General features: G+C 44.0%; 1 protein-coding gene across 1 annotated transcript in view; it reads left to right on the forward strand.

Annotated features, from left to right (window-relative positions):
- Positions 1–14,288, forward strand: part of carmil3 (capping protein regulator and myosin 1 linker 3) — a 173,379-nt gene that overhangs the window by 50,787 nt on the left and 108,304 nt on the right. The window contains exons 8-10 of the mRNA XM_079488499.1: positions 3,107–3,195; positions 4,843–4,891; positions 5,537–5,582. Coding sequence (XP_079344625.1) covers positions 3,107–3,195; positions 4,843–4,891; positions 5,537–5,582 — 184 coding nt within the window. The remainder of the gene's footprint in view (positions 1–3,106; positions 3,196–4,842; positions 4,892–5,536; positions 5,583–14,288) is intronic.

Below are 14,288 nucleotides of genomic sequence, written 5' to 3' on the forward strand. Positions count from 1 at the left end.
AAAATACCTGTGGTGTGCGGGCTTCATCCATCATCTACTGAAGTCTCTTTAGCCTGTCGATGTGCGGGTTCTACGTCCGCTCTGTCAGTGGTTCTCAAGAATCTCAAAGTATTTCATACTTCATAGTTTCATACTTCATAGTTTCATCCAGAAACTATATGTAATTGGCCGCCAACCCCCATCTGAAAATATGTTGTCCCCCCCCCCCCCCCCCCCCATGCAAGGCACTGAAAAATAGCAGATCTACAAGCTCGTAGCGCGGCACCGAGTGAACTTGTAGATCTGCTATTTTTCAACAACTAAAGTATAACATAATGCTTAAAACGCCAAAAGGGGTTCCCGTCCTGAATGGGTTAAAAGGGGGATGAAACCGTAATCAGATGTTATAGTCAGATTTTAAAGTACAGCATGTTAAAAAACATGACAGGCTGACCTTTATAGTACATTGTGATGCGAGTAATGCAGCTGCAGCTAATCAAATTAACAATGGGTGTATTATAATTAGGTGCCTTAAAGGAGCATTCAGTGATTTGGGTGATTTGGAAAAATACCCGGTCCACCCGGTAACAAGATGTGCACATGCACACGCTACAGTGGGGGAAGTACAACAGACCAACAGCATGTGCACCAAGGACCGCCCCACTCGATCATGATTGGAGGAAGGCTCCTCTCATCCTGATTGGATGAAGGCTTTGCCACCCAAAGCCCAAACCGAAACTAGGGTTTTTTGACCCCAGGGGCTCACTGGGGACAGGGAGGAACTCCTTATATGGTCAGCACACTTTATAGTAGGGAGGATTATCCAAAAAATAAGAACAAATAAGTGATATTTGAATTAAGTGAAATCACTGAATATACCTTTAATTACTGTCGAATACCGGTATGCTTGCACATTTACACACCCATGGCTCTGGCACACATAAATACTTAAATACAGATTGAGATGTGCCATTCCAACACTTGAGGGTTTTCTGTACTTCTCCTGCATTTTCTTGTGGAAATACTTGTTTTCCTAAGTTTATTTTCTTTTCACTGTTTAGAGAAATAATAGAACTGGCACATCTACTGGATGGCAGGTGTATGAGGACCAAACGGTGCATAAGGCAATATAAAACATAATAGAAGTCTGCACACTTTGTAAAGCTCCCGGACCAGTCAAAGCTTTATTATAGATTAACGTTTCGACACAGAGTCTTCATCGGAAAGGAAAATAGTCTTTTCACTGTTTAGTCTTGCTAATCCTTCTCTTTTGTTACTGAAAACAAGTAAGTGTCCATTTTCTTGGCACTTCTGTTTACCCATTATTCATTTGATTTGCTGCAGCTGTGTTGCTTACTAGTCTGTCATGTTCTTACACTGCTGTAGTTTTTAACCTGAACCTCAAAACAAAAACTACAAAATTCAATCCAATCCTAAAAGCCCAACGTTCAGCTTATTGTCTTTTCTTTGCACTTCAAGGTTCTGGCAGATGGAAAGCGTCAGATTCTCGAAACACAATTGCTTTCTAAGGGCTGTAGTTAAACCGTAGGCGTCAAGTAGGGCATTCACTTCTAGTCATTTTTACTAGTTGACTAGTTGCCTAGTTTACTAGTCGACTAGTCGACTAGTTGTTAAACCACCTTTTATGTTTAAAAAAAAAAATGTTTTTTTTTTTTTTTTTGGGAAATAATATTTGTACATTTAAAAACTGTGTACATTGGTGACTATAACTATAATCTACCTGATATTGAGGCCTACAAAATCGGTTATCAACTAGTCTACTAGTACCAGCAAGGTCGACTAGTGGATTTACTAGTCGACTAGTAAACTAGTCGACTAGTTGCTTAATGCCCTAGCGTCAAGTGGGCATGTTGACATGTCTTTCAGAGCTCGGTTCTAGTTTCGAGTCTTTGTGCCGGGCACAGATTCACTAAAACATGTGCACGTGGCATTCGTCCTTGGCTTATTTATTCAAACTTGTATTGTAGTGTGTGTATGCATGTTTTTTTTCCCACTTGTTTGACCATACGTTCTCGTTTGTTTTTCAATTAAATAGGTGGTCCTGAACAATCGTTCATGTCTGTGAAACTACAGTAATCTGTAAGCTGCTGACATCAGCACTTTAAATGACAATAAAAATCACACCCGTGTGAAGTGAGGAGCACCCTTATCATCGTACGTACATCATCATGACGTAATATGTCTTTGCTCAGACACTATGACGTAAAATTCTCCATTCATTGTCAATGGGAATTTAATGTTTGTGTAGGACGAAAATAGCCGATTTGCTCACACATAATAATTATGACCACCCTCCAATGGGAATTTAATCTACACTATCTAATCTACACTAATAGCTGAATATAGGAGGGGCAAGCGCCCCTGAAAAAAATATAGTTGAGGAGAAACCCATTAACAGCATACCTGGTTGAGCCAAAGTTCTACTCGCCGAATATAAATGTAGAGATGCTTCAAATACTCTGAGAGTCATTGACACTTTCTATCTGTCACAGCCCTAACTCAAGCATGCTGTATATGAGCTTGACTTGGCACACTTCTCTCAGTAGCACTCACTCTCCTCCCTGGGTTGTCTTGTTGTTCTGCCTGCTGTCTAATTAAAGTTTTATTATTTTTATGTATTTGTGTTGGCAGTTGTCTGTGCAGTGATTTGACTGACTGCACTGCAGAAAAATAATAACAACTCCCTCTCCAAAAAAACTGATTTAATCTTGTATTATATTATGCGTAATGTATTAAGTGCTGTCAGACAGATGTGAATTATGTATGGAGAAAAAAAAAGTCTGTATAGATTAATGTGATTCGGAGAGACAGTAAAGTACAGCAAGCACTACTTTCAAGTTTGTAATTGTGAGAAATCCATATGTGAGAAGTTTGGAAATATCCTCTTTTTTTCTTGCACCCAAACAATGGATAATAGAGCGAGCGTGCGTGCGTGCGTGCGTGCGTGCGTGCGTGCGTGCGTGTGGCCATGGCTAATGCCAAAATTATACGGTGTGCCGCAGCAAAAATAGCAGCTGCACAAGCTCTCAACAATTGGCTATTTCTGTCTTATGATCTTAAACCTCGACCATTCTAAAAAAACTGTTGCATGCTTTTCCGTCCGTAGGGTTCGGAGGTGGTGGAGCAAGTCCTTCACACGGTCAGCAAGTCCAACAGCCTGGAGGAGATCACTCTGGAGAACGCCGGCCTCAAATCGTAGGTGTTCTTCTCCTGCTAGACTGAAGGCTCATACATACTCCAGTTTTAGCTGATAAGCTATCACCTTTTTAGGCGATAACTTATGAGTCTAGGCCATCATACATGCGGTGATGGCCCCGCCTCCCTCTGGTTCAGATGTGCACCCCCAGGCCCTTTTTGAAACTAGCTCCTCGCCACTCGCACTACACACTTCCACTCGGTTTGAGCATAGATATATAAATAACCGAGACGCAATGCAATGCAAGTGGATGGGAGGGGGATTCCGGTGCCGTCTCTATTATTTATATATCTATGCTCAAACCGAGTGGAAGTGTGTAGGGCGAGTGGCGAGGAGCTAGTTTCAAAAATGGGGCCATAGACATATATAGGTATACACCCCTTTCGGCTCTGGAGCGTATGTGCTCAAGGGAGGGCAAATAATTCTCCCATGTGCCTGAAAAACTAAGAAGACCACCCACCCAACTTCTAGACCAATCCGTGAACGGGGAGATGTCGGTCAGTAAAAACAGAGATGTGTCAGGGTGAGCGGTGATGAGCAATTCACCGCGGGGGGGTGGGGGCATGATGTAATATTATAGTTTTCCAACTTTAGAAATCTACACCGCGGTGATAAGCTATCGCCTCAAACTGGAGTATGAGTAGTCCCCTTTTCCCTCCTCTCTCTCCTCGTCACTTTCTGCCACTGCTCGACATGTAGATTTGACGCATTTTCCTCTTGACGCCGTTCATTCTGCCGGAGGACTTCTTGGCAAGGAATGAGCAGGAGGAAGGTAGCACTGGATGTCTCACCATGCAAGAGGACACTTTGACAGGAGACACGGCTGTCCAGCTATTGTTAGTCGACGGACAGATATAGGACTGTCATTGAGCACCTGGCCCACCACACTTCGCATCTAATTTGCTGTTGCTCCGTCATTGTCTGTACTGTAGCTCTTAACCTGTCATTTCTAATGTTCATCTCCGGTCCTCTTCCTGGCCGTAGCTGAGTGGCTATAGATAGACAGGCCGTCTGTGGATCGGGAAGGTCACCGGTTCCACCTTTGGCTTTCCCATTCTAATTAACTCCCATTCTTTTTCCCATTCTAATTGAACATTCCCATTGATCCTCTCCTCTCCTCTCCTCTCCTCTCCTCTCCTCTCCTCTCCTCTCCTCTCCTCTCCTCTCCTCTCCTCTCCTCTCCTCTCCTCTCCTCTCCTCTCCTCTCCCCTCCCCTCCTCTCCTCTCCTCTCCTCTCCTCTCCTCTCCTCTCCTTACATGCTACTTCACCTCTCTTTGAACCTCATGCTGTACACTACAGTATACTATATAATATATCCAGCCTTTTCCCCCTCTTTTCCCTAATAACCCACGTTAATGATAAAGTTTGAGCTTCACCTCACTTGACATTTCACCTTTTATCACATTGCCAGCTTTAATTATGCCTCTCCATGGCATACTTATTGGGTAATGAATTGATATAAATCTCCCACCTCGGGGGGCGTGGCTGTTTAACATAATGACTGAGGCTCCTCGGGGCATAGCGGCTCAATGGCCCCGCTGTTAGCGACTGCGATAGGTTCATTACAGGGGGAAAACTTAAAGTGTAGTTTACATTTGTTGTGTTGTGTTGTTATTTTCCTCTGCATCTCGGTGCGGCTCTCCAGAGACTTCCCCCAGAAGATGGCGTCGGCGCTGTCAGAGAACCCGGCCTCAGTGATCCACTCCCTCAACCTGGCACACAACACTCTGGACAACCAAGGTGAGAACCCAGTGATCCACTCCCTCAACCTGGAACACAACACTCTGGACAACCAAGGTGAGAACCAGGCCTCAGTGATCCACTCCCTCAACCTGGAACACAACACTCTGGACAACCAAGGTGAGAACCCAGTGATCCACTCCCTCAACCTGGCACACAACACTCTGGACAACCAAGGTGAGAACCCAGTGATCCACTCCCTCAACCTGGAACACAACACTCTGGACAAACAAGGTGAGAACCAGGCCTCAGTGATCCACTCCCTCAACCTGGAACACAACACTCTGGACAACCAAGGTGAGAACCCAGTGATCCACTCCCTCAACCTGGAACACAACACTCTGGACAACCAAGGTGAGAACCCAGTGATCCACTCCCTCAACCTGGAACACAACACTCTGGACAACCAAGGTGAGAACCCAGTGATCCACTCCCTCAACCTGGCACACACCACTCTGGACAACCAAGGTGAGAACCCAGTGATCCACTCCCTCAACCTGGAACACAACACTCTGGACAACCAAGGTGAGAACCCGGCCTCAGTGATCCACTCCCTCAACCTGGAACACACCACTCTGGACAACCAAGGTGAGAACCCAGTGATCCACTCCCTCAACCTGGCACACAACACTCTGGACAACCAAGGTGAGAACCCAGTGATCCACTCCCTCAACCTGGAACACAACACTCTGGACAACCAAGGTGAGAACCCAGTGATCCACTCCCTCAACCTGGAACACAACACTCTGGACAACCAAGGTGAGAACCCAGTGATCCACTCCCTCAACCTGGAACACAACACTCTGGACAACCAAGGTGAGAACCCAGTGATCCACTCCCTCAACCTGGAACACAACACTCTGGACAACCAAGGTGAGAACCCAGTGATCCACTCCCTCAACCTGGAACACAACACTCTGGACAACCAAGGTGAGAACCCAGTGATCCACTCCCTCAACCTGGAACACAACACTCTGGACAACCAAGGTGAGAACCCAGTGATCCACTCCCTCAACCTGGCACACACCACTCTGGACAACCAAGGTGCGCGCGGTGTGGCCTAAACACATACTCATGCTCTGTCGTGCGATGGTGCGGCACACACTGAAATCTGCTATATGCGCGTGACTGACATCATCCTCAAACCCGGAAGTTATCCAGGAACGCCTAAAAAAATACTTTCTGGCCTTGACAGTCCATACAACCAAAAGTTGTATTTTTTTTACAGTGCCCATACCCGAGGCGGGGTTGGCGAAAGGGCCTTTCTGTGTGGAGTTTGCATGTTCTCCCCGTGTCTCCTAGGGTAGGTATACCCTCACAAAAAACATGCAGTAATCCGGGTCTCTAAACTGCCTTCCCCTGGCCAGCCGGGGCACCTGATGGAGGGGAAAGGAACTGGTTGGAATAATGTGTTCCTTCCACGCGCTACGTCCAACCAGGGAAACTCCCCCCTGTCAGCTGTAAAGGAGCAACTTGGACACTCATGCATGAAGGAAGCATGCAAGTCCGTTGCTCTCCCCAGGTTGGCGGAGGGTGTGTAGAGCCCAGGATCACATTAGATAATTGACACAGGGATGAAAAATGGGTTACAAAATCGTGGGATAAAATGTATATAAAAAAAAAAGAAAGTTGTATTTGATTGCATTACACGACGATGAACAACATTAAACTCACTTTGTCAGAAATTGCCACTCGATTTGCCATACACTTCATGCATGTGCATACCCTCTATACCAGGGGTTCTCAACCCGTGGGTCGCGACCCCTCGGGGGGTCGCCAAATTATTTTAGGGGGTCCCCAAATTATTTTCCAAAAAAAAAAAAAAAAAAAAAAGATTTTCTTTTTTTCATGGTTTTTCAAAAATAGCAGACCTACAAGCTCATAGCGCGCCACTCGGTGGCGCGCTATGAGCTTGTAGATCTGCTATTTTTCAATAGCTAAATTATAACATAATGCTTAAAACACCAAAAGGGGTTCCCGCCCAAAATGGTTTAAGGTTATTGTAGCAGTCAATTTATATTGGGGGTCGGGAGGGGGCGGGGCGGGGGTCTGGAGACGTTGCCAAAGCATTTTCGGGGGTCCCCGGCCAAAAACGTTGAGAACCCCTGCTCTATACCAGTGGTAACCAACCTTTTCAAGCCCAAGAGCCCATTTTATTCCCAATTGTAAGCCATGATCTACCACTACACACTTGTTTTTTGCGATTTCTGACAGGCTCAATGCATGTGCACACATCCAGAGACTATAGTTTAAGAATAAATAACTGATAGTTATATAATGAATGCCTAAATATTAAGACAAATGTATTAGAAATATACATATTATTATTATTATCTTAATTTTTTTTTAAATAAAACAAAACGCAAAGGACATGAAATGAATTGCTTATATAGCACAATATTTAGTTTCTCAGTTCGATGAATATTCACATTTATCTGAGTCTATACAGATATGTCCCGTCATTGGCAGTTCAGTAGATTGTCATTGCATTGTCAGAAGCAGAACATCGTCAGTGAGAAAGATCAGCATTTTCCAAGGTGTTCTATGTTAACCCATTTTGGGCGGGAACCCCTTTTGGTGTTAGCATTATGTTATGCTTTAGCTATTGAAAAATAGCAGACCTACAAGCTGACATAGAAACATAGCTTTTTCAGAAAACTGTCAGGATGTAGAAGACATTTTTTGAATCTGATCTCAGGTCAAAATGGGTTAATTCTATTCAGGTTCCCTGAATAGATAGAGTTTCTCTGCTGGACACTTATTTTCAGTAGCAAAGCAGTAGAATTAGCATTAGGCTAATCAGTGAATACAACCCGCAGGGAAAACATGCATGTTCGGGAAACCTTCGGAGGTACCGGTAGGTTGTCTTATTTATTAGCATAATAATAAATAAGTTGATGCAGTAAGTTGTCTGTCTCTATTCCCTGGAGTGTGCAGTCCCTTCCTTGGAAGGTTTATTTCTCTTTTTGAAATACATATGCATACATTGAGGCGAGCGGTCCGTGTATAAAATATGGGTCCGAATGTGTTTTGGAGCGAGCCTTCTGGATACCCTAGCTACAGTAGGCTACAGTAGCTGATCTACTAGCGCCACGTTGGGGGCAACTATAGATGTCTGGTGTGTGGCAATGTCGTATGACAGAGTCTAAACCTGTGTCTCTCTGTCCACTTTTCTTTCGCTTTCTCTGTACTTTTTCCTCAGTCCCTCCCTATCGTCTCTCCCTCTTGTCCGCCTCACAGGGTGTATCGGATTGTTGTCTCTCTCTCCCCCCCGCTCTCTCTCTCTCTCGCTCTGCGCTCAGAGGTTTTATTGGCTCCCGCAAGAATTCCAGATCACTTCCTCTCGCCAGCTCTTTGGTGCGGCTCCACCCTTGCCCTCTGTTTTCTCCTCTCTCTTATCTCCCTTTGTCCCCCTTCCTTCCCTCTCTTCCTCTGTTTCATTTGAATCCCCATCAATCTTTGATGCACGCTCGGCTCGCTCTTCTCCTGTATCTGTTTTCTTTTTTTTTTTTTTTGCCGTTTCATACAGGATTCAAAATCAATCTGTTTCTCTGGCACGCTCTCACTCCAACTCTCTCTCTCTGTCCCCTCTCTCTCTCTCTCTCTCTGTCCCCTCTCTCTCTGTCCCCTCTCTCTCTCTCTCTCTCTCTCTCTCTCTCTCTCTCTGAACCAATGGTGAATGTAATGCACAATCGATGTAGTATATAAATGCACCATTTACCATTTACCATTTTAACCAAGAGAGAGAGAGAATCAAAAGGATAAAAGGAAGAAAAAACCCTGGCAACTTGTTTGAATTGTGGGCTTTTGTATGAGATGTGTTATGTATGAAGTCACGTAGTGAGATGAGTGCATGGGTGTGTAAAGTGCAGTAAGTAACAAGTGCGTGTGTGTACAACTTGTAACTTTGCGTATCTTTGCTGTCTTCAATCAAATGCGTGCGTTCTGCAAGGAACGCACTGCCAATTTTCTGAAAAACAGCCCAAAAAAAGGACTGGCTTGGGTCCAGGCTTGAAATAATGAATTGATTTTTGTAAATCTATGGGTAAAGTAAACAAAATGCTATGCTCTTTATAGGATAATCACTTTGATAATATAAAGGACAAAATGACTACTTGCTAGTCAAAACATCAAAACAACACTGCAATGTAATACTGCAGACATATGACCTCTCTCTCTCTCTCTCTCTCTCTCTCTCTCTCTCTCTCTCTCTCTCTCTCTGTCTCTGTCTCTGTCTCTGTCTCTGTCTCTGTCTCTGTCTCTGTCTCTGTCTCTGTCTCTGTCTCTCTCTCTCTCTCTCTCTCTCTCTCTCTCTCTCTCTCTCTCTCTGTCTCTCTCTGTCTCTCTCTGTCTCTCTCTGTCTCTCTCTGTCTCTCTCTCTGTCTCTCTGTCTCTCTCTCTGTCTCTCTGTCTCTCTCTCTCTCTCTCTCTCTCTCTCTCTCTCTCTCTCTCTCTGTCTCTCTCTCTCTGTCTCTGTCTCTGTCTCTGTCTCTCTCTCTCTCTCTCTCTCTCTCTCTCTCTCTCCCTCTCTCAGTTCTATTGAAAAGATTCTTACTGGCATGGGAAATGTACGTTTACTTTGCCAAAGCAAGTGTGATGTTCTCTCTTGTCTTTTTGCTTGCATCTCACACCAGAGTGCGTAGGCGATGTATTTTATACCAATGTGTTTTAATTACAACTACAGTACAACTACTTTTTCGGGGCATGCAGAACTAATACAGAACGAAAATAAATGGCATGGATGCACCTGGGACGTATCCTCAGTGATGTATCCCAACGTCATCACCTGGGACGTATCCTCAGTGATGTATCCCAACGTCATCACCTGGGACGTATCCTCAGTGATGTATCCCAACGTCATCACCTGGGACGTATCCTCAGTGATGTATCCCAACATCATCACCTGGGACGTATCCTCAGTGATGTATCCCAACATCATCACCTGGGACGTATCCTCAGTGATGTATCCCAACGTCATCACCTGGGACGTATCCGCAGTGATGTATCCCAACGTCATCAGGGTTTCGGGTCTCGCGGACATCATACCCCTCACTCAGGTGACCCAGGCGGGGTGATCAAGTCCCGACTTACGTCCCAGTAGCTACCCTCGATCAGACCCACTAGGGAAAGACCAGGGCCACACAATCCGTTGGATCCACTCCGGAACTACTCTGCCGGGACTGGGAGACACAATTCTGGCATGTGGAAGGACTATAGGCTCTGTGGGTTGCCTCCTGTCCGGGCCCCTCCTACGTTTCACCAGGTCCACTCCTGCTCTCACCAGGAGTACCGCCAGGACCTCCTGTGCGTTGCACCAGACTCCCTGCACCAGACACTTCATTCAGGAGTGGTGGTTTCTTGAGCCGCAATGGTTCTGCAGGCTCCACCTGGGCAACGGTGATACCGCAGGCTCCGAATATGAAGAGTTTATACACCAACATAATTATTTAGCTGGTTCACAACAACACGAGGAAGAGGAGCCCATGTTTACACATTTTAATGTTTTATAGTGAACAGTGAAATTCTTCTACAGTGATTTTATTTGCACCCCAGAAATGTGCAATGGAAAAGTTCAGTTATTTATTTATTTAGTTTCCATTTTATTTATCGGACAACTTTGTTTGAACTGCGGTATAAATATAGCATAACACAGGGGTTCTCAACGTTTTTGGCCGGGGACCCCCGGAAATGCTTTGGCAATGTCTCGGGACCCCCGCCCCGCCCCCTCCCGACCCCCAATATAAATTGACTGCTACAATTTAGCTATTGAAAAATAGCAGATCTACAAGCTCATAGCGCGCCACCGAGTGGCGCGCTACGAGCTTGTAGGTCTGCTATTTTTGAAAAATCGTGAAATTTAAAAAAAATTATTATAATCTTTTTTTTTTTTTCTTTTGAAAATAATTTGGGGACCCCCTAAAATAATTTGGCGACCCCCCGAGGGGTCGCGACCCACGGGTTGAGAATCCCTGGCATAACACATTGTAATGAACCCTATAAAATAGCCATCAAAACAGAAATGCGTTCCAACTGAATTTGTATACCAGTGGTTCCCAAACTTCATGTCAAGGACCCCCAAATTGACACTAAATAGCCGGCGGACCCCCATTTTAAAAGATATGCCAGGGACCCCCATAAGAGAAGGTTTTTATGGCTCTAGCAGTGATTTTCAAACCGTTTTATTTCAAGGACCCCCAGTTTGACATGCATTAGTCTACGGACCCCCATTTAACTCTTTGAGCGTTTCAAGGATTTCTATATAGTAGGTAGACTTCTCTATGGCATAATGCCGTTTTTGAATGATTTATTGAAAATTCTCTGTTGTGAATGTGTGACAACGAAAGACCTTTAGAGAAAGCTTGACTTGAACTGAGTTGATAAAATGTTTAGTTTTTGTGTTGGAAGCCATTTAAAAGAGCCTGCATTTACACTGGGTAGTGTTTCTAGGACAACAAAAAAAGTTATGCCCGGTTGAAGTTTTATTTTCTAAATAACTTTTTTTCTGCTGGGCGTACATAGCCATGCAATATCTCATTTTAAAGGGTGAGTTGTCTAGTTCAATTAAAATAAAATAAAAAGTTTCTCACATGTACCACTGTAGATATTTTGCCATCTATAAATAGCATGGTCAGTCATGATCAATCTGACCTATCCAGCTAAAAGTCCCCATATCTCTGAATTGGAACATCGTATAAACTCAATTCTTTTTTGGGGTAAAATTAGACATTCTAACGCACATTTTGATATATACCATGTTTACATAGTCTTACCAGTACCTTGTCTATTCATGCATGTATCTCAAAAACCTATTATGAAGAAACACAGTTTTGATAAAAAAAACAATGTCCTTGGAGGACATTGTTTTGATATGACTTGGTGCCCATGAAATGTATCAAAATATAGACTTGAATGTATACTGTATTATAAAAGTAGGCTATCTGACATCATCGTCATCATCATCATCACACGGTGACACACTAAACAATGTAAAATCATGATTGTTGAGTGGTGTAAACCACTCCTACAACTGGCTTTTTTGTGCAGAAAAAATGAGCATGGTTGCTATGTTCACCCGGGTGTGATTCCTACAACTGGCTTTGTTTGTGCAGAAAAAATGAGCATGGTTGCTATGTTCACCCTGTTCACCCGGGTGTGATTTCATTACGTCAGACATGATTTCATTACGTCATACAGACCTTACACCACTCAGTTCACACGGGTGTGATTGTATACAATACAATGAATGCGATTATCATGCAAGCTCATATAACTCATGGACAAAATAAATCTACAAGCTCACAACGCGTCGCGCATGTGACCTGTTTGAGCTTGTAGAGCTGGCTGCTAGTATCACGATAAAATAATAGGCGACGTTAGAATGACACCAATGAGTGCTCGCTCGGGCGAGACGTCAAACGGGCTGAACACTGAAAACTATGAAAACTCCCTCCGCCCCCACTGTTTACTGGGGTGTGGGATCAGCTTCCAATGGCAAAGCGTACACGTGTGTCACGTGACACGGGTTTTCTGGGAAATGTAGTTGATATTTATGCTCAATACTCTATACAGAGGTGCGGACCGAATTAATCAATTGGTATTAATAAAAAAAGAGAACTACAGAAAATCACGTACAAGTCAGACAGAACTAATGCATAACTCCACGTGTTTTCCAGTAGTAATCTGTCTAAGGGTTAATAGCATTTCTATCTCTGGGACCCCCAATTTATATTGTAAAATCAATGCTAATTTAACTCTGAGTGTACAAATGGAACCAAATGGACCCGTTAGGGACCCCCATTTAATAGCATTTATATCTCTGGGACCCCCAATTTATATTGTAAAATCAATGCTAATTTAACTCTGTGTGTACAAATGGAACCAAATGGACCCGTTAGGGTCCATTTGGTTCCATTTGTACACTCTGAGTTACAGACCCATAAGGGTCCATTTGGTTCCAAATTATCATTTAGCTGCGTCCCCCCTGGAACTCCCTCAAGTACCCCTGGGGGTCCCCGGACCCCACTTTGGGAACCACTGACTGATTAAAACACTAGTGTGTGTGTATGTGTGTATGAGGCGGTTTCTGTGTGTGTGTCTGTGTGTGTGTGTGTGTGTGTGTGTGTGTGTGTCAGTCAGAGGTGACATGCGTGTGTCAGAGGTGACATGCATGCCATCATCACTCCTTTGTGTGTGTGTGTGTGTGTGTGTGTGTGTGTGTGTGTGTGTGTGTGTGTGTGTGTGTGTGTGTGTGTGTGTGTGTGTGTGTGTGTGTGTGTGTGTGTGTGTGTGTGTGTGTGTGTGTGTGTGTGTGTGTGTGTGTGTGTCAGAGGTGACATGCGTGTGTCAGAGGTGACATGCATGCCATCATCACTCATTAGCAGGTTCCTGTCTGCCTCTTGTACCCCTGTCATTACTACTCACATCAGCTACAACTGTGTGTGTGTGTTATTTTTGTCAGATGGTTAGATCTCTATCTGCTATCATTTATTATTTCTTCCTCTGCCCCAGTTGTCTTGCCAAAGAAAGCTAATAAGCTTCAGATCACAGATCACAACATGTTGTTTTGCAACATGCAAACTGGTAGATCTTCTATCTTCACCAAATGTTTTCATTATGTTTGACAAACAGTATTATGACGTACCAAGAGTAGGGATGTACGTTTGTTATACAAAACTCTCAGGACCCATAATATGAGGTTACACACAATAGCACAGATTATTTGCATACATGAGGAGACTACTTGATGAAATGCCGTCATTGGTTACAGAGTTGAGTGGCTTTTAGCAGACCTTTTTTAATTTGGTTTTGCGGCGGTCGCCAGCGTGACAATGGCCCTTTTCCATCCCATCAGGGAAAGTGCTGTGTTTAAGAGACAAGTCAATTTAATGAGAAATGGAGGAAGTCGAAATATCTTTGTGTGTTTTTAACGAGGATGATATCAAGTTGTAATTGAGTGGGGGTGGTTTGGGGGATTAAGATCATTTAAAAAAAAAAGTGCTCTACGCCAGATGGCACTGGCAAACCGTGAGAATTGACTAAGTGTATGCATGAAGTCTTACTGTACGTTTTGGCTCAGAAACTGTCACATTGGAGCTGTGGTGTTTTCGTCAAAAGGGGAGCATACATTTTCTGTGTATTAACCCATTTTGACCCGAGATCAGATTCTAAAAATGTCTTCTATATCCTGACAGTTTTCTGAAAAAGCTATGTTTCTGTCAGTCGTTCTTCGATTTTTCAAAAATAGCAGACCTACAAGCTCATAGCGCGCCACTCGGTGGCGCGCTATGAGCTTGTAGATCTGCTATTTTTCAATAGCTAAAGCATAACATAATGCTAACACCAAAAGGGGTT

This window comes from Electrona antarctica (genome assembly GCF_951216825.1).
Source record: "Electrona antarctica genome assembly, chromosome: 1".
Classification (NCBI taxonomy): Eukaryota; Metazoa; Chordata; class Actinopteri; order Myctophiformes; family Myctophidae; genus Electrona; species Electrona antarctica.